At 39.2% G+C, this 18781-nt stretch overlaps 2 protein-coding genes across 2 annotated transcripts in view; both read left to right on the top strand.

Annotated features, from left to right (window-relative positions):
• KLHL2 (kelch like family member 2) overlaps window positions 1–8200 on the top strand; it is a 58436-nt gene extending 50236 nt beyond the window's left edge. The window contains exons 9-14 of the mRNA XM_059817493.1: window positions 379–576; window positions 1343–1444; window positions 2405–2533; window positions 6807–6947; window positions 7111–7254; window positions 7921–8200. Of these exons, the coding sequence (XP_059673476.1) occupies window positions 379–576; window positions 1343–1444; window positions 2405–2533; window positions 6807–6947; window positions 7111–7254; window positions 7921–7949 (743 nt within the window). The 3' untranslated portion in view covers window positions 7950–8200. The remainder of the gene's footprint in view (window positions 1–378; window positions 577–1342; window positions 1445–2404; window positions 2534–6806; window positions 6948–7110; window positions 7255–7920) is intronic.
• Window positions 8201–10285: 2085 nt separating this feature from the next.
• Window positions 10286–18507, top strand: MSMO1 (methylsterol monooxygenase 1). The gene is made up of 6 exons (XM_059818031.1): window positions 10286–10333; window positions 12012–12321; window positions 13345–13493; window positions 14395–14521; window positions 16333–16487; window positions 18054–18507. Exons 2-6 carry the CDS (start codon window positions 12067–12069, stop codon window positions 18259–18261), a joined length of 894 nt encoding a protein of 297 aa, XP_059674014.1. The 5' UTR covers window positions 10286–10333; window positions 12012–12066; the 3' UTR covers window positions 18262–18507.
• The last annotated feature ends 274 nt before the right edge of the window (window positions 18508–18781 follow it).

Here is an 18781-nt window from a genome sequence, read left to right as displayed (position 1 = left end):
AATACATTTAAATATTAATGCATTAAAATAATGAGTAATTTTACTATTAAAATACCCTATTATTAAATGATATGAAGAACATGAAGTGACCAACTGATACTAAAAATGTGAAAGTATGATCTTAAAGCAGCTGAGATACCTAAGCAAGAAGAAATTCAGCAAGCATGATATTCAGATGTGTGAACTATTAGTAACAAAGAGTCAGAACATCTAGTGCTTAATCTGAATGAAGTGTGGCTCTAGGACACTGTCAAAAGTCTGATAGTGTAGTGAGTACTGTAAATTGGGTCAAGTATCTGCATACTTAGGACAGTACGGAATAAAATTAATTGACAAAGACTAAAGTGCTCATCTTTCCTCCCCATTTCCCTGCTCTAGGAATGGTGTACATGGGAGGCATGGTTTATGCTGTTGGTGGTTTCAACGGTTCTTTGAGAGTTCGCACAGTAGATTCCTATGATCCGGTGAAGGACCAGTGGACAAGTGTTGCTAATATGCAAGACAGGAGAAGCACACTGGGAGCAGCTGTATTAAATGGCCTTCTTTATGCTGTGGGAGGATTTGATGGGAGTACAGGTATATTTGCCTTTATAGGCTGCTGATTAGCTTTGACTACTCTTGACACAATTGTATCAAATTTAAATCTCTCTTTCCTGGTAGATGCGATGAAACCAAGCACGAGGGTAGCCTGGCATCTTGTGGTGTGGAATGTGCTTTAGTGGTCACATCCCTCTACCTGAACAGTGGACTATTTGCTCCTTTCTAAGAGTTTATGCTTAATGACTAGTGAATCTTTGACAAGTTCCCTTTCAGTATTCCTCCTATAGTGAGAGTCTTTAACTCATGGCAGATGTGAGCAGAAAAATTACCTGGTCTCTTTTGTCCTGTTTGCATATGAAATATACCTCTGCTTTTTCATGTAGTGTAAATAGGGTTACAAACAGCTTTCCCTAACTTGTGGGAAGGCTTTGGACATACACTACTCAGTCTCTTCACAGATGCATTAAACCATTTGTGCAGAGATGATCCTTCTCCTTAATAACTATTACAGAAGCATATGTAGGAGAGAGCATTGTGACTTAATTAAAAAGAAAGAAAAAAATCCAAAGAAGAATTTTTCAGAGTTCCACAAAAGCTTTTATTAATTTGCTCATTTTCAGACACCAAGAATGGGTTGACTGTAATTTGCTATCTAAAGGACATCAGCTGTGCCTTTTGCACAGTAATTAACAGTCCTTAAAATGAAATAATTTGAATTTTCAGATATGAAGGATTTTCCAGAAGGTAGACAGTATGTTTCACCTAGATTTATAGAGAAAATAATGTTATATTGTCTCCATAGGTTTATCATCAGTCGAAGTTTACAACTTAAAGACTAATGAGTGGTTTCATGTAGCTCCAATGAACACAAGAAGAAGTAGTGTTGGTGTAGGTGTTGTTGGCGGTAAGTTTACAAATTATATTAAAAAGAAGAGGGGGGAAACACAATAATTTACCCTACTAACTTTTTTCTCTTTTGAAAAGACTTCAGATTTATGGTTTTGCTCAACCTTGTAATTCAAATGGTATGAACAACACATAATCATTCTACTTGGTTTTGACCAGCTTTTAGCATAGTTGTGTTAATTTTTTTTTTTTTCCAGAGCTTCAACTGTGCCTGAGGCCAACTGAGAAAAGATCACTAAGTGTGCATGCTCTAGGGTTTCGCATGTCAGCAAAGCTAGAGCCTGATTACTGAAGTAATGACCTTATAAGTTGGTCTTTAGTCATGTAGCACTGCAGTATTGACAACTCTGTTATCTGTGGCTGACTTTGCTGGTTGCACACTGGGGATGATCTCAAGGACAGTGCCAGGAAAACTGCTGACTTTCGAGTCAGCTTGGTGGTGAATAGCCTGGATGTCGCTTGCACAATACAGACCTGGGCTGGCTCTTGTGTCTTAAAACAGTTTTAAGTGTGTGTTTTAACTGCATAGGAACCACTGCTGTTTCTGATCTGAAAATGCAGACTGTACAAGTAATTTTCGTCTGAATTTTTGATATTTCTAGGAAGCCTATTTGCAAGCTTCCAATGTTGGATATGGTTGAATTAGCTTGCTTTTGAACAATTCTTAATTAAAAACAGGGTAAAGTACCTTTGTATTTCAGCTAGGCAATTTAAAATGTTTTGACTCGCATTGCTCTTGTTAGATACTGGTTGACTTTTACATGCTAAAAATGACAAGAACTATAGTGTACTATCTTAAACTATTTACAAAATAGAAACTCAATAACTGATAGATGACAAGTACTGATTATTTTAGAGAGTGATGCTAACTGAGAGAACAGACTTCCCCTCAGCCTGTGTACCAATTACAGTCTGTGTGCATTAGAAATTTTCAGGTTTCTGTTGGTTACCTTTCTAGGTAAACTGTATGCTGTTGGTGGTTACGATGGGGCGTCACGTCAGTGCCTTAGTTCAGTGGAATGCTATGATGCTAATACAAACGAGTGGACCTATGTTGCAGAAATGAGCACTAGGCGGAGTGGAGCAGGTGAGTGGACAAGAATCAACTATCCTTGTAAAACTGAAACAAATTTGTGGTTTTAAAATGTATCTAAAAATATAAAAGGTAAGCTAAATTCTGAGTCTAATGGAATGTGTTAGTCTTAAATGGCTGATATATTGCAGGTTATAAATACAAAACTGTCCTACAGTGTAAGATTCAGTCTGTTAGTAGTAATTATCTTTCCTTGCTTTTTCATACTTTCATATTCCTCCTCTTCCCATAACTTCTGATGTTTTTAACATACAGACTAATATGTATGGATTGTGACAATCAATTTAATATCACGTAAATACCGGAAGTATCAAAATCTAGATGGCCAGGATGAAAAAAAAGTCATTTCTTTTGAAGATGTCTCTTTGACAGTGTAGGGCTGATTTTACTATAGCATTTTCAGGTTGACTTTACGTGTGAACTGTGACTAGATTTCCACCTCTTTGGAGGACTTGTTCTGCATTCTGATTCGCTGCAGGAAATTTTGTCCTTGTTCATTCCTAAGTTTGTATTACTGGTTTCATCCTATTACTTCCACTTATGTACCCTTTGTTTCATCTTCAGTAATTCTTATCACCTGGTGTTTACATCCTTTGGATATGTAGAGGCTACTACATGTTATCCTTCCTTATCGTTTAGTCAAGGTATATCCATTTATTTCTTTATAATCTTAAAAATACCTTCTTTATTTTTTCATGGAATTTTTTTTTCCTTCTTGCGATTCTGAGTATGTATATTTCTCTTTAAAGACATCAGAAGTGCCTGTGGTATTCTGCTTTTGTTTAATGAAATGCTTCCACAGCTCCAAATTGACTTTAGCATTTTCATTATCTATTTATATTATGGACTCAAATCTCATTTACTGTTCACTGTCCTCTATTTGTCTTTTGGTATTTCAGGTTTTTTCAACTCGCAGAAGTTGTTTTATTTCTCTAGATGCATTCCCATGGACTTTTTCAAGTCAAATTGCATGATATTATTTTTCTACGTTTGTTTTTTAGTTAAGTCACTTTTTTGCCAAGTACTCAATGGTGTTTTTTAGCAACACCCTTCAAATATCTACTGGTGATTGCATTAATGTGCTTCATAATTGGAAGAGATGTTGCTACAAATAAAATTGGATGGACTTCTAGTATGCGCAGTAGATGATTAATAGTTATCCTAACTTTTCGTCTTGCCTTCCATTATTCTTTATTAACTCTGAACAGTTTTTAATCTGTATAATGATGTTTAAATTAAGCCAAAATTATTTCAAAAGAAATACATAAAAGTATTAAAATCATTACTAAAATTAAGATATTCAGTTTGTGATACTTCTATTATACCATTACAAAATCAGGAGGTTGGTATGTCTCTTTTTGCTAATAATGTTTTGATTGCATTTCTAAACTAAAACTATGACGTTAATGAAGGAAACATGATACACTGTATCTCAAGAAAACAGTTGTCTTGTGAAACTTCTAGTTACTCAGTCTGTGCATCTTGGAAGTAAATTCTGGACTAAAAACTGGCCAGAGTTACAGTAAGGGTACTGTTAAATACTCCTGTCTAATACTGGCAAGTTTTGAGGAAAATATTTATATAAAATGAGCAAATTACAAGTATCATTATAAAGGCAAATAGTGTTGGTGGGTTGTGACAAAGCTTCATTTTGTAATCTGCCTGCACACCCATTTTATCTCGGTATTTTTTTAAAATATTCTGGTTTTGCAAAGTATTGTTGTGCTTGTAGCCTATTTATGTGCCAGATATTTTCATATTTTTTTAAATGTTCAATTACTTCTATGACTCTGAAATTTAGTGCCTTAGATACACTAACTACTGGGATCTTTCTGCCCCTCTCTTCCCTCTCCTGGTCCCAGGGTTCAGGACCGTGTTTCTTTACTCAACTGTCTACTGCCTTTTACCTTGTCCTCTGATTAAAAAAAATTGGAGAGGAAAAGTAAACGTAGTCAGTTATTTCAGATTCATATAATGGAGTAAAATAATCAACATTCTTCTGTGCCACTCTGCTAAACACATGGAAAATTGTATTTTTGCGTGGGGGAGGAGCGGGTGGTAATATGAAAATCGTGACTATTGATTGAGCTTGGCTGTAGTGGCCAAATACCCAAAACCACCAGAACTGTTTCAACTGGCAATCAGTCCTGGTGGTGTTATGGGTGCTAACTAAAGAGGATTTTGTTCCTGTATTACACCTTTGGATCTCTGGTCATCTCAAGGAACTTAAGCCCATCTCTTCTGTTCCTACTGCTTCAGCTTCGGAGGTTAACCCTCAGTTACTCTTCTTTAGTACCAACTGCTTCTCAGTTGATCAATACGGGGACAGATCTGTTTCCAGCAACATATTGGGATGAGGAACTTCAGATCCAGATATAGGCCATTTGGGAGGGATGAGAGATATAAGACAGGGTCCTGAAAAATGGGCAGGAAAGAAAAGTAACAAAGAAAGGAGAACTCAGAAGACGGCAACAAGAGGATACAGACGGAAGGAGCAAGAAATAAGGTAGGACTTGGAAACTGGGTGTGGGATTAAGGGAAGATGAAGCACCAAAGAGGAACGGAGGACATTAGTAAAAATAAAGGGAATATCAAAGGAAAAACGGCAATGTGGCAGAGGGAAAGTTCTACATGCTAAATAGGAAGGTCAGTAACTATACAGAAAGCCTGGGTGGGTGGGGATTTATATCACATCACATATTCAAACTAAAAATCTTAGCCCTCCTTCTAGCTCTGTGATGTTTAATGCTACAAAAGATGAGTGTTGTATTATCCTGCCTAATAAAGTGTGATCAGAGTGGGAGAAAGAAAAGCTGTCACACTATACTGTGACAGGATAACTAGAAATAATAGCAATAAAAGAGGAATTAAATTAACTGGAAAGGATATTGGGAAATGTTAGTAGTGAATATTACTGATAAAGCATTAGATAGCATGACTTATAAAGCAGGGTCCTATTAAGAAGCTATTTTTCAGATCTGCAGTACCAATTAACTCTTCCATGTTTCCTTCCCCTTTCCCTTTAATTATTAAAATCTGTCTTTTTAGTAAGAAAATTTAGCTGTTTCAGCAGGAGTCGTTTCTCTCCCCATATAGGAATGGCTTTTACATACAGTATTAGTGATATGTTTTCAGAGATATTTCAGCTAGCTATTAAGGTCTCAGGGTTCTTTTTTTAACCCAGTATTTTTTTTTGCTGAAGGACTTAACTGATCTTTTGCATTCATATTTGCTGTTTCCCTTTAAGAAAAATTTTAAGCTGAGCCCTTTCCATGGAAGGCTTTAAAAACTGTATTTGCAAATCTGTATCTCAGCTTTGAGTTTCATAATCTTAAATGTGACATATTCGATTTCCCAATGTACTTTCATAGTAGTGTTTTTTCAGTTGTCTTTACAGTCCATCACTCACAAGTTTTAATGCAAAAAAACCCCTACATCTCTGAAATCTGTTATGTTTGGGTTCTAATAGTGCATTATAAAGTGAGGAATAAACAAACAGGCCTTCCTTTCTGCTCTCCCTATTACCATCTTTTCAATATGTGCAGCCTGATTAGCAAGTACACATAGACTAGCTTTACTTATTCCTTCATCCCAAGCTTCCAGATTGATAAACTTTTGTTGTGAAGGAGACCCTAGGAGTAAAGGAGACCCTTTAATATTCTTTTGGGTATTTTGATAACTGAAGCTTGGTTCAAAGAACCATGGTGTTCTCGTCTAAACCCCGGAGGTGAAGGTGCTCACCCTAACTAACTGTTTACTTTTGTTTCATAAGTATGTTTACAAGGTATTCCAGCACTTCAGTGGAAACATCCCTATTGTATAATGTCTATCCATTCAGCTTTTATTCTCTGTACTGCACAGTTTTTACTTTCTAAAAATTCACTTAATCATCTTGTCAGATTTCTGTTATGCTGCCTGAGCACACTGTCTCATTTACCGTCACTTCTAATTAGTCCTAAATTTCAACAATCCTCATTTTCCTGCACATCATTTTTCATCCAAAATTTTCTAAATCTTCTGTTGCAGAACAGCTCTGGTCTTTGTATGCTGCAATATTGTAGATGGGCATGCAAGACACTTTATCAGTGTCTTGCTGTAGTTACTGTCTTTTTTGCTTTAATGCATCCTGACCCAAATGTTTTCTGAAATAGTTCCTAACATTGGCTGGATGAAGGATTTGTGTTAGTGGACGTAATATTTGTTGTTTCTCCTTTGCATGAGTCAAACCATTCTCTGGTTAATTTTGAGTATTCTCCTATGTTCACAGGTGTTGGAGTGTTAAACAATTTATTGTATGCGGTAGGTGGTCATGACGGTCCTTTGGTAAGAAAAAGTGTTGAAGTCTTTGATCCTGTCGCCAGTACATGGAAGCAGGTTGCAGACATGAACATGTGCAGAAGGAATGCAGGTATAAGCAACAATTAGTTTAAAATAGTGGTAATATCATTTGGTGTAAATGGCATATTCCTGGATTTCTGCTGCTTTCATGATGTCGCAGAATAGAAACCATGCTTTTATGGGGTGAACAAGCCAATTGCTAATTTTCATATTGATTTCTTGTCTTTTTTTAGGTGTTTGTGCTGTAAATGGTCTCTTGTATGTAGTTGGAGGAGATGATGGCTCCTGTAATTTATCAACAGTGGAATATTATAATCCAACAACTGATAAATGGACAGTAGTGTCATCTTGTATGAGTACAGGAAGAAGCTATGCAGGTAACATGTATAGATATTTCTTTAACAGACTTTTTACAGTGTAACAGCTAGGATAAGAAATTTGACAAAGCATCCAAACAAAGTCCTGTCTAAGGTAAAATCTGAGATACTAGAATGGGTATGAAGAATCTGATGGTATGTTTTGAATGATGACTTCAAACAATTAGTCACCACAAGGAAAAAAATGGTATTAAACTGTACTTAAGAGGGATTTAGCATGTAAGTGGTGAGTCAGAAAGATGATTCTGGTATGACCAGTCCTTTTTTTAACAAGAGATTTGTGTCTCAATCTACAGGGGTCCAAATCTGAAGTTCTTTGGGATTTGGTATTTAGAAAACATGAGCTGTTTCAGGAATCTTTTCCTTCAGTAACTGCAGTTTCTCAAATGAGTTATTTAAGTGAATGTCAAGGATCTATTTCACTGATAACAAAATTAAACTTGAGTAACGGCAAATTTTTTCAAGCCACAAAAACTTTCAGAACTTTGCAGTGATTCAGACAAGTTTGTCAGAGAGAAATTAGGGGAAATATGAACACTGATGCTGGTGCACAGTTTTGATGTTATACTAGTTTCAAGGTATTATATTAAAACTTGATTTTCATATTCTTGATTTTTTTTTAAATACTACCTAAAGATTTATGCCCTTTTTTTCCCCTCACTCTAGGTGTTACAGTTATTGACAAACCATTATGATCAGTAAAGGGATTTTCAACTTGATTATGCACTAGAAGCAGTCTTCAACAAGTGTATTTGAAGTGACTGAATATCTAAGCACTTCTCTACTTGTAGCTGCACCTTGAGTCACAGTGGAAGATGTGGCTGTCTACAATTACAGATGACAGATGATGAAGATTACTCTAGGTAGAAGCAATGCGTAGGATTATTCTGCAGTTGAGCAGAAGCTGATTGAATTTTTGAAGTCTAGTGGACCATTTCTTTTTTATTGCAAGGTCTTAAAAAAAAAAAAAGCCACTTTCATAAGGACCGACTTATCTCAGTCATGACTGAGAAATGGGATTGTCAGTGAAGAATGGTGTGTATTCTGGTGAAAGTAAATTTTTGTCTTATTTTTTCCAGAGACTAATAAATATATTTAAAGAAATGAACTGTCAGTCTTCATAGTAGGTATTGAATCCCACCTCAGTAATTCAAGCTGGCATGGGGTAAATGTTTCCTTTTATAAAACTTTTGTTACAGAACTATAATATGTGCATATGTTTGTGTGAGCATAAGTTGCTTTCTATTGAAATACTTCAAAACCTGATTTTACTATTTATAATTTGGCACAGTACTTTGAATATGCCAGTACTATGTTGTAAAACAGAGTTGTATTTTTTTGATATGGTAACAATGCTTAACATTACTAATTCCCACTGAAGGTGAGAGCAGAGATGGTGTAACACTTCTTGAACAGGTGTAATTTCAACATCTTTTTAATAAAAATGTTGTCTGTACTTATATTTTTTTTTCTGTTCAATTTTGGTCACATTTAGATGTTACTACTTTCTTACCTTTTTATCCAAAAGGTGATTTGGCATGAAAATAACTGAAAATTTATAATGAATGTATGAAATTGCGTTGAACTTGCATGGTACTAAGGCCTATTTATGCGTGTAACCTTAGCTTCTATTAGCTAATACCTGAGTATACTGTATGTGGCCATGCTTATAAAGCAGCTCATTTTTATTCGTTTTTGGATGGCCTCCTTTTAACATGACCAAAGTTACTGTCACATTTGAGACATTTTCTTCAAATAAAAGTTTGTATATTGTTTCCTAATGCCAACAAGTTGCTTAAAACTTGTGTTTCTCAATACACGTCTCAAAAGAAATAATCTTGACATCAGTGATTTTTTTTTTGGGGGGGGGGGGGGGGGGTGGGATGGGAAGGGGAAGCTGGTGCAAGCAAATTGAAAAGAATTATTAAGGCTTAGGAACCGGTCATGTAAATATCACTGGTTTGCTTTGGTTTTGAGTTAGTTAAGGTAGTGGCCATCTCTAAGTTCCAGTGAAACTATTTGAGCTGTGAACTTAGTATGATGGTTGAGAATAACATAATTTTTTGGCAGATGCTGCAATTAAATGGATGATTGCATTTTACTATTGATACTGTACAACGCATCGTGGGTTTGGGTAGCAGGTTTCACTAGAAACATTTTATTTGAATTGTACATTTGTATTATTTGTAGAATTTTACCTGCATGATAGGAAACTCAATGAATGGCATTCTCGTCCATTGCTACCCTGACATACCCTTGTATTTCAGTGTTACTTAAGCAAGGAAGCCTGCGTGTAGGCACACGGACACACCCGTCCCCGTCCCCTGCAGCCGCAGGCAGCGCTCTAAGGGCCCCGGCTGGGTGCGCACACGGCCTGCCGCTCCGCCCCAGAAGAGAGAAGATGCCGGGTCAGGCCCCAGCCCCCCCGTGCCCTGCTGCTCCTGAAAAAGAGCCAACGCCGCTTTACACGAAGCGTCAGGAGCAGCGCGGATGGAGGGTAACGGCCAGCGGGGGCTCCTCTGGGGAACGATCGTTTCCCTCGTACCGGCCGCCGCCGCCCCGTGGGCCGCGCTGTGACTCCCCCCCCTCGTCCTGCGACTGTATTTCTCGGCAGCTTCTGCAGCCGGTCACGCCCGAGTCGGCCGTGTGGAGACAGGCGGCGGAGGCCCCGTCGGCGGTCCCCGGGGAGCGGCACCGCGCAACGGCCCCGGGGCGCGGGAAGGGCCGCGCCCGCCTCTGCCCACCTGCAGTACGGGTCTCCGCCTCATCACGTCTTTGACGTCACTCGGCCTCCCTCCCGTCTCATTGGCCGCGCGCCGAGGTCTCACTATCCTCACTCCACCCCTTCAGCCAATCGGTGCGCGGGAGTCGCAGCTCCGTCCCGGCCCTCCTCACGCCTGACTCTCCGCCGCTGCCGCCAGCCAGCCAATGGGCGCCGCGCCGGGCGTTGCTGCGCGGCCAATGGGAGGGCGCACTTGAAGAGCTGGCGGCCCCGGCTGTTGTTACTGCTGCGACAGGCGCTGCCGCCGGTGCTGCTGCTGCTTCTGCCGCGGCGTGAGGGGCCGCCGCTGTCACCCAGGTGAGGGGGCGCGCGGGGCCCGCCGCTGGGGGAGGCGGAGGGCGGGGGAAGGCGGGCGGGCGGTCGCGGCCCGTGCCGTTGCCGGGGTGCGGGCGCCCGGCCGGCTCTGCGGCTCCTCCCGGTGGCACCCCCATACCGCTCCGGGCCGCTCCGCGCGGAGGGCCGGCTGTGCGCGGGTGCCGCCGGCCGGGCGTCTCCCCCGGGCATTCCCCTCGTCGCCGTCGTCGTCGTCCCGCGCGTGGGCGAGGTGTGCCCGGCGCTAGCCGGCGGCGCGTGCCAGCGTCTCTCCGCTTCCGGGCAGGGTCCTCGCAGGGGCCGGACGGGACAGAGCAGCCTGACCCAGGCGCGGCCCGGCCTCCGGTCCCTCGGCTAGCCGGCCGCTCTTCCGGGGGGGTGAGTAGCCTTGCGCGCCCATCGGCTCAGGTTGTAACGCTTCCTTGGTATCTGCTATGATGTGTTTACCGTTAATAAAATGGTATCTGCTACGATGTATTGGCTGGTAATAAGAAATAGTAGCATCTTGATGCTGTTGCTAAGAAAGAAAAATGGTAACTAAGGTTGTTGGATACCGAGCTTGGTGCGTTATTTCTGTTGGACCTAGTCTGAGTGTATCAACTGGGGACGAACCAGCATCCTCCGGCCTGTGAATTGTGTACACATTTTAGAGTGGAAGATGGACCTGTTAGAGGGGGTCCAGAGGAGGGCCGTGAAGATGATCAGAGGGCACATCGCCTATGGAGAGCATCTGAGAGAGTTGGGGTTGTTTAGCCTGGAGAAGAGAAGGCTCCAGGGACACCTTCCTGCGTCCTTTCGGTATACAAAGGGGGCTTATAAGAAAGACAGAGAAAGACTTTTTGCCAAGGCCTGTAGCAATAAGACAAGGGGCAATGGCTTTAAACTAAAGAAAGGGTACGTTTAAATTGGACGTAAGGATGACGTTTTCTACAGTGAGAGCGGTAAGATAGTGGAACAGGTTGCCCAGAGAAGTTGTGGATGCCCCATCCCTGGAAGTGTTCAAGGTCAGGTTGGACGGGGCTTTGAGCAATCTGATCTAGTGAAAGATGTCCCTGCCTATGGCAGGGGGTTGGACTAGATGACCTTTAAAGTTCTCTTCCAACCCAAATCAACAAACAGCCTACTCTGTGGAAACGGCAGAAGTTCTGGGCACCTGTGGGTGCTTTTGGGAGCTGTGATGAAAACTGCCTTACTTGTGGAAAGGTGGATTGCCTCAAGCCAGCTGCAGTCTAAATGCAGTCTGCTACGTTGATGTAATTTGCATGGATTCTGGCTCACAGCTATGAGAAGAATGAGGCTGGATAATCAGGAGATCACAGTTAATTTAATTTCTAAGTTGGGTTTGAACCTTTCTGTGCTCTTTTAGTACAGAATACAATTATCCTGCAAAAGACTTGAAATAAAGTTGGGTAATAATTAATATTTCTTTATCCTTTTGCTCCTTTGACCTAATCTCAAAACTTGAGAGCTGGTTGCCTCTCAAATTGGTTTGTCTCTCAAACCAACCTTAAGCTTTGTTCTTCTACACTATTCTGTAGAAGGAGAATCTGTCTTTCTCTTCCCCTCCCTGTTTTTACTTTAAAACTAGGTAACAACTAAGATAGGTAATGTTTTTTTTCTGAAGGTTAACTGCTGTTTATTCATTTTTTCTTAAAATTTGCAGGTTACTTACAGACAACTGTAGAAGAACTGTAATTGTGATGCTTTATGTTTGAACAATGGCAATGAATGACAGCGTTAATATCTTGAACTCTGCTTACCTGGCGGTGGAATATATAGACTCTTTCCTGCCTGACAATCCCTTGCAGCAACCATTTAAAAATGCCTGGAATTACATGCTGGATAACTACACAAAGTTCCAGATTGCAACTTGGGGATCACTTATAGTTCATGAAGTTTCATACTTCTTGCTCTGTGTACCTGGATTTGTCTTTCAGTTTATACCATACATGCAAAAGTACAAAATTCAGCAGGTAAGACACAGTTGTGAACTACACGCTTCCAGATTTGTCTTTGAATTTGTGAAGTAGAACATATAACTGCAGTATCCTAGTTTCCAATTTATATGACCCTGTTTCCTCTATCACTGAGGACATCCTGGAAATGACGGCACAAAATTACACTGTGTATGAGGAGAGAAAGAGTAGTGGATTTTTGGGGAAGGAAGGGAGTTATATCTGAGGGAGGGTATCCTTTCCACTGTGGCGGTATAGAAAGAAAAGGGTGTGTCAATCTCTATCTCAGCAAAGTTAAATTTTCTCCATGTAAGTATATATCAGCAGGGGAAGGTATAGTAGAATCACAGCATCTATTGGTAGAGGTGTGTCTTAGTATTATGGAAGAATTACATGGTGTGCTTATTTAATAGCAAGTGTCTCTTTTGAAGTATCCCAGTGCACACCCTTTTGAAAGGATTTTGAAGTATTTTAACAATGGAGAAAGCCTAGGATGGACTGCACACTCCTAATTGGTAGCAAAGGCACATCCAGTATCTAAAGATGATTGTTTTCCCCCCAGTTGCTTGTAATATGAATTAGAAATTACTAATACCACCTTCTGAAATTATTACAGCAATTAGTAAAATGTCTCTTATTTCTTCACAAGCTTGTATCTTCAGCTGCTCTTTGTATTATTTTAGCTATGGAAATACATTGTATTATTTTAGCTATGGAAATACAAACTTAGATTTGTGTTAAACTGTTGAATCTGAAATATTCCTGCTAATTACAAATACTGAAATAACAAGAATAGTTTGGGGTGACTGGCAAATACAACCTGTTAAGAGAGGCTTTAAATTTTACAGAAAGCTAGCTTAGGAAAACAAGAGGTTTTTATGAAACTGAATCCAATCCCATGTAATTTGTATTGCCCAAGTTAATTTGTATTATGGGAGGACCTGCTATCTGTCTTCCTAGGTGAAATGAAATTACCTCCAAAGTAATTTTTGCAGAACTTCAGTGTATGTAACACAACTGATTCTTTTTGCTTCTTCTTAGGATAAACCAGAAACATGGGAAAAACAGTGGAAGTGTTTCAAAACACTCCTCTTCAATCACTTTTTCATTCAGCTTCCTCTGATTTGTGGCACCTATTACTTCACAGAGTATTTTAACATCCCGTATGAGTGGGAAGAGATGCCTAGATGGTAGGTAGATTTTTCTCGTATGTTGATCCTGAGTTACGTACAGTTGGAGGCAGAATATTTAACAAATAGTGTCATGAACTCTAATACACAATAATTTTTTGGCAGTGTAAACCGCGTTTATTAATCTTGCTTCTGTTGATGCTTAACTGCTATAAGAGCTAATTAGAGCTTTCTAGGGTTGTTTGTTTTTTTTTTTTTTTTAATGGCCCCAAATTGTTCTGATACTTGGAAGAAGGGGGGATTAGGAGGGAGTTTCTGGAAGTGAAGCAAGATTCATGATGGTATGGGTTAAATATTGGACTTTCTGAGGTTTTTTAGGAAACATTTTTTGATTCCTCCTAAGTGTTTCTTCCCTCGAACTTGTTTTAATATCATAGCAGCAGCATGTTCCTCAAGGGAGAGAATGTACCACCTGCTTCACATTCTCCTTTTTTTGCACTGAACTGATAGACTTTAAACAAAACTGAATTAGTTACAAGTGTCTTTTTTTTTTTTTCTGATAGCTGTTCTTTACAACAGAAGCTCATGTTTCTTGGAAATTTATTTTCTGTCTGGTTTTAGATAGCTGATGCAGCTCTCTGTTTTTACATCTACCTCTTATACAGTCTGTAGATGTTCTTTATAGACTGTAATATTGAAGTGACCATTTGTTATACTGCGTGCTAATTCACTTCAGCATATCAACAGATGAGCTGGTAGGTACAAGGACTAATGTGCTTGGCAATTAATGTTTTTAGTATGTTGAAAAGGTGGTGTCACAGAATCACAGAATGTGCACTGTTATTCAATCAGTAATATACATAAACATTTCCCACCCTTACTAGCATATAACTATTTTCTTTTTCAAGATTGTACATCTGCTAGTATATTCTATAACTAATAGCTCTTTTCCTTTTTAAAGGTATGTTCTGGTTGCCCAGTGTTTTGGATGTGCAGTGATTGAGGATGCCTGGCACTATTTCCTGCATAGATTGCTGCATCACAAGAGAATATACAAGTATATCCATAAGGTTCACCATGAGTTTGTTGTAAGTATTCCTTACTATTTTTTTTAGTAGTTTTTAGTATATGCAGTTTCATACAACTTATTTAAAGGTTTTATTTGAAAGACTTCAGAATTTTGCACCCCTCTGACAGTAGGATAGATGTCTTTTCTTGAGCTCTTTGTCCAGAACAGTCCATCCATTTTGTTTCTGAAAATACCTCCTGTAATTTTATTTCATTTAATGGGAATGAAAGGTGGCACTCCACTCTTCTGAAGTTTGATCGTATCTGTTAAGCTAGGTGAAAGCAAGCTTTAAAAGTGTGTTACATGCTTGATTGCTAGGGGAGGGGGAAATGGTGGGTTTCTGGTTTTGATTGTTCGTCAATTTGCCACCGCCTAGGGTGTTATCCAGAGCAATACTAATCCGCAGAACACGATCCAGACAGGCAGCTTTTGCACAGCCTGGGTGCGTGCATGATGTGTGCAGGACGTATGATTCAGGGAAAGATTATAGCTTTGGATATAGGCCTCTGGAAGCAGTATAGCCGGTTGTGTGATACCGCATCGAGAGCACGCTGCAGTACAGAGGTATTTTGGGTGGTTCTGCATCTAGTGGTGTTGGAGCTGACATTGAGCACGAGGTAATGAGCTATGCTTGACTGGAGGTGGCACTGTTCTGAGCCAGGTAGGGTCCAGCCCTGCTTACACCTTATAGTTGGTATAGCTGTGTTTAGATGGCACTGCCTCTGGATCACAGAACTCAGCGCTACTGCGTTCGTCTGCTGCTGTGTTTCAGTGTATAACCCATACTGTGCCGAAGGTAAACTGCAAGCTACTGGGTCAGGGGTGATTTATACAGGCTGCGATCATAGAGAAGCTTGGTATTGACTGATGCACGCTTATGTACATGCATCTGCAGCAGCAGCTGCTCTTCTCCTCTTGCTCTTGGCAGCCCCTCAGGTCTCTAGCAGGAGCAGCTTCTAGCCATTATTCTTGAGTGGTTAGCAGTTCCCACGGAAGTGATCTGTAAGCTAATGGCTGTTTCACTAAAAACTTTCCCTGATAGTAAAAGGTGATGATTTTAAAATCACCCTTAAGCTGAAGTGGGCTTTTCTTTTTTCCCCTGATAATCAAACTTACAACCTTGAGTATTAGGTTAATTTTTTTTAAATAATTATGTTTCTATGGTGCCCTACTTTTGAAAACTCTCTGTGGAATTTCTTCTTCTGTAAACCAAATGTAGGAATGACTGGAGGTTGTGTGTGTGTATATATATGTTAAAAAAATACCTGTATTAAAAAAAAAAAAAGAAAATGTTTTATTTCAATCTCATAATAATATTTGAACAGTAAGAATTTATCTTAAAAAATGTCAAAGATGAGGGGGGCTTTTAAATTATTTTTAAAATAAATTTCGAAGTGAATCCTGACTCTGAGAATGTTTTGGCTTCCTTCTTTCTTCTGCTTCCAAGACTGGATGTATAGAAAAGCTGATAGGAGCTTCCAAAACACTTTTAATATTCCTGAAATTATACTTTGGCCTTGGGTAATGGTAAGCCTAACTAAAAGTTTTCAACTTTTCAACTAGTAATGAAGTGTTTGGAATCACTAGTGGAATGATAATCCTTATGACCTTGGAATACTGTTTTCTGTTTTCCCAGTGAGGAGCTGAACACCTGTGTTAAGGCCTTTGCTCAGTCAGACCATTTCCTTTACCCACAGCATCATTCCGTTTGTCCTACTGTAGTCATGTGGGGTAATGGGAAGGGGAGAGTACCACAAAATGGTGATTCTGATTTGGGGGTACAGAAAATAGAAAATGGTGACTGTTTTCCTGTCTGTTATCTCTTTCTAGTCTCCATTTGGAATGCAAGCAGAATATGCACATCCTCTGGAAACACTTATCCTTGGAACTGGCTTTTTTATTGGAATTGTTGTTTTCTGTAACCATGTGATTCTTCTGTGGGCATGGGTGATATGTCGCTTGATGGAAACCATTGACGTACACAGGTGAAATCCTTACTGCTTTTTAAGAATTGCTTTTTCTCTTCTCCCTAAGTCTTGTCTTAAACTTACCTGTCTCTTTCACTGAGCTTTACTGTTTATTTTGCACTGAAATGCTTTTATGCATCTTACAAAGAATGACACAATCTGAACAGTTACACTGTCTTCTGTTTTGAGGTAGTGTTAATAGCAGATGTTGCTGATTAAAAGAGTGTAGACTGTAGCTAGAGCATCTTGAGGAGGGTTTCAGAAGCTAGGTGCCTCATTAAGATAGCTGGCTCTTGATATTTGGGGTACAAGTGACCTTATGCATATTAGAACACCAAAAATCAATTACAAAATATGATATTCCCACCAAGATATTTCCATTTAATACTTTCTCAACCAGTTTTCCTGGACAAGAGAAACTTTAGGCTATACAACCACTGACTGTCTTTTATAAATAATAATATTTTATAAATAAATAATATTTATTTATTTATTTATTTATAGTAGCTACAAAGGGCAAGACTTCTTGTCTCTGTAGTACAACTGACTTCTTTCAAATTTGGCACTGAAATGCTAGCACAAATCCCAGTAGGCTTAGTTGGGTTCATTTGCAAATGAATGACCTTTTCTTTCCTGTGTTGGAGAGGAAAGGGAAAGTCAGAGTTCATTTATTTAAATGCTAGTATTACACTTGACCTTGTATCTGTAAATATATTATGAAGCATATTACTGTATATGTTACTTGCATATTACTGTAAGCTGAGTGTCAGGTGTTTTAGTGGAACATGAGCTACTGACCAACTCATCGTACACATCATTGCTGGTTTAGTTATACATTGGTTGTAGACTGAGAACTGTATGTTGTGACATATCATAAAGTAATTGATGCAAAATATGAATCTCCTTTGATGATTATCATTTTAGTTTGTTGTCCACATGAGGTGTTTATAACAAATTACCTTGTGCTGTCCCCACTAGGTGGTGGTAGGATGCTTTCCAGTACTACTAAGCAAGAGAGTTGAAATCCCTCTAAAGCAAACTGTTCTGGTTTTAATATTATTTAATAATATATTTTGAATATTAAACATTTGAAGAACTTGCAGTAAGCTGAAAATAAGATTAGAAATACTACAGCTGTAGTTGATTTGAGACGCTGTTTGACAAGCAGCTGAGCTGATGTTCATAGCTTGTCACTAAAAGATAGTGTTGTTTCTTGTTCCTCCTTCCTAATGTCACTCTTGAGACAGTTAAAGCTGCTAAGCCAGCAGGAAGTCAGCCACTGTGATTTTTTTGGGGTCACTTGCTTAAATTTTTTTGAGTTGCCTAATAAGCTGAGCTGAAAAGTTCAGCAAGTGGCAAAGCCATTGTGGGATAGTTTACAGAAGCATTTGGCTAGGATAGGAGGGATCTTGTTTTCCTATTAAGCTAGTGTTACAGTGATTACCTCAGGGCCTTACAATACCAAAAAATCTTTTTATTTTACAAAAACAGCAAGTTAGTATCTATATTTTGTGGTTTATATCTGGGAAAAATCCTTACTCTAGTTGTTTGGTGTTTTTTTTTTTTCCTCCCCTTCCCCTGTAGCGGCTATGATGTTCCACTGAACCCTCTTCATTTGGTGCCTTTCTATGCTGGGGCCCGTTTTCATGATTTCCATCACATGAACTTTATCGGCAATTATGCTTCAACCTTCACGTGGTGGGACAGAATCTTTGGTACAGACTCTCAATTCATTGCCTATAAAGAAAAAGAGAAGCAGCAGCAACTCATAATGAAGAAGAAGGCTAACTAAATTTCCAGTGTAAAAATTCTGATGCTAATACTGGTAGTCAACTTTTGCTTTTCTGTAAAGCAAAATAGTGATCGGGTGTTAAGCATAAATCTTGTTCCTTGGCTACTAAGTGGTAGGGAAAAACGGCTAATTACACTGCGGTATCTTCCTAATGGGAATGCTTTCTATTTTATACGTAAGTACTGCATATATTTTAATTACAGATTTAAAGATGATGCAAAAAACCTGAGATGACATGTGTCTATCTTTTTTTTTTGGGGGGGGAGAAAAAAATTTTCAATTTTATCTTTAATGTTGCCCACTTTGGATCCAGGTAAAATTATATATGTCTGAAATTGGACTTAGTTTTTTTAAATATATATTCTTACATTTTTAATATCAAATAGCAGAACATATTAACTGATATCAGCACTGTATTATTTAAATATTGGGTAAAAGTTGCTTAAAACCAAAACATCTGTTAATAGGAAGCTTGGGCAGGCCATTTGCACACTGGATAACGCGAACTGTTAATAACAGA

The sequence above is a fragment of the Gavia stellata genome, chromosome 5 (genome assembly GCF_030936135.1).
Source record: "Gavia stellata isolate bGavSte3 chromosome 5, bGavSte3.hap2, whole genome shotgun sequence".
NCBI classification, from domain to species: domain Eukaryota; kingdom Metazoa; phylum Chordata; class Aves; order Gaviiformes; family Gaviidae; genus Gavia; species Gavia stellata.
Note: the sequence above shows the minus strand (reverse complement) of the source record. Positions and strands in the feature narration are given on the sequence as shown.

Coding starts and splice junctions, on each gene's coding strand:
- MSMO1 (XM_059818031.1), top strand. CDS start 12,067: ATGGCAATGAATGACAGCGTTAATATCTTGAACTCTGCTTACCTGGCG. Junction 13,494..14,394: donor TGGGAAGAGATGCCTAGATG/GTAGGTAGATTT, acceptor TCCTTTTTAAAG/GTATGTTCTGGTTGCCCAGT. Junction 16,488..18,053: donor GAAACCATTGACGTACACAG/GTGAAATCCTTA, acceptor CTTCCCCTGTAG/CGGCTATGATGTTCCACTGA.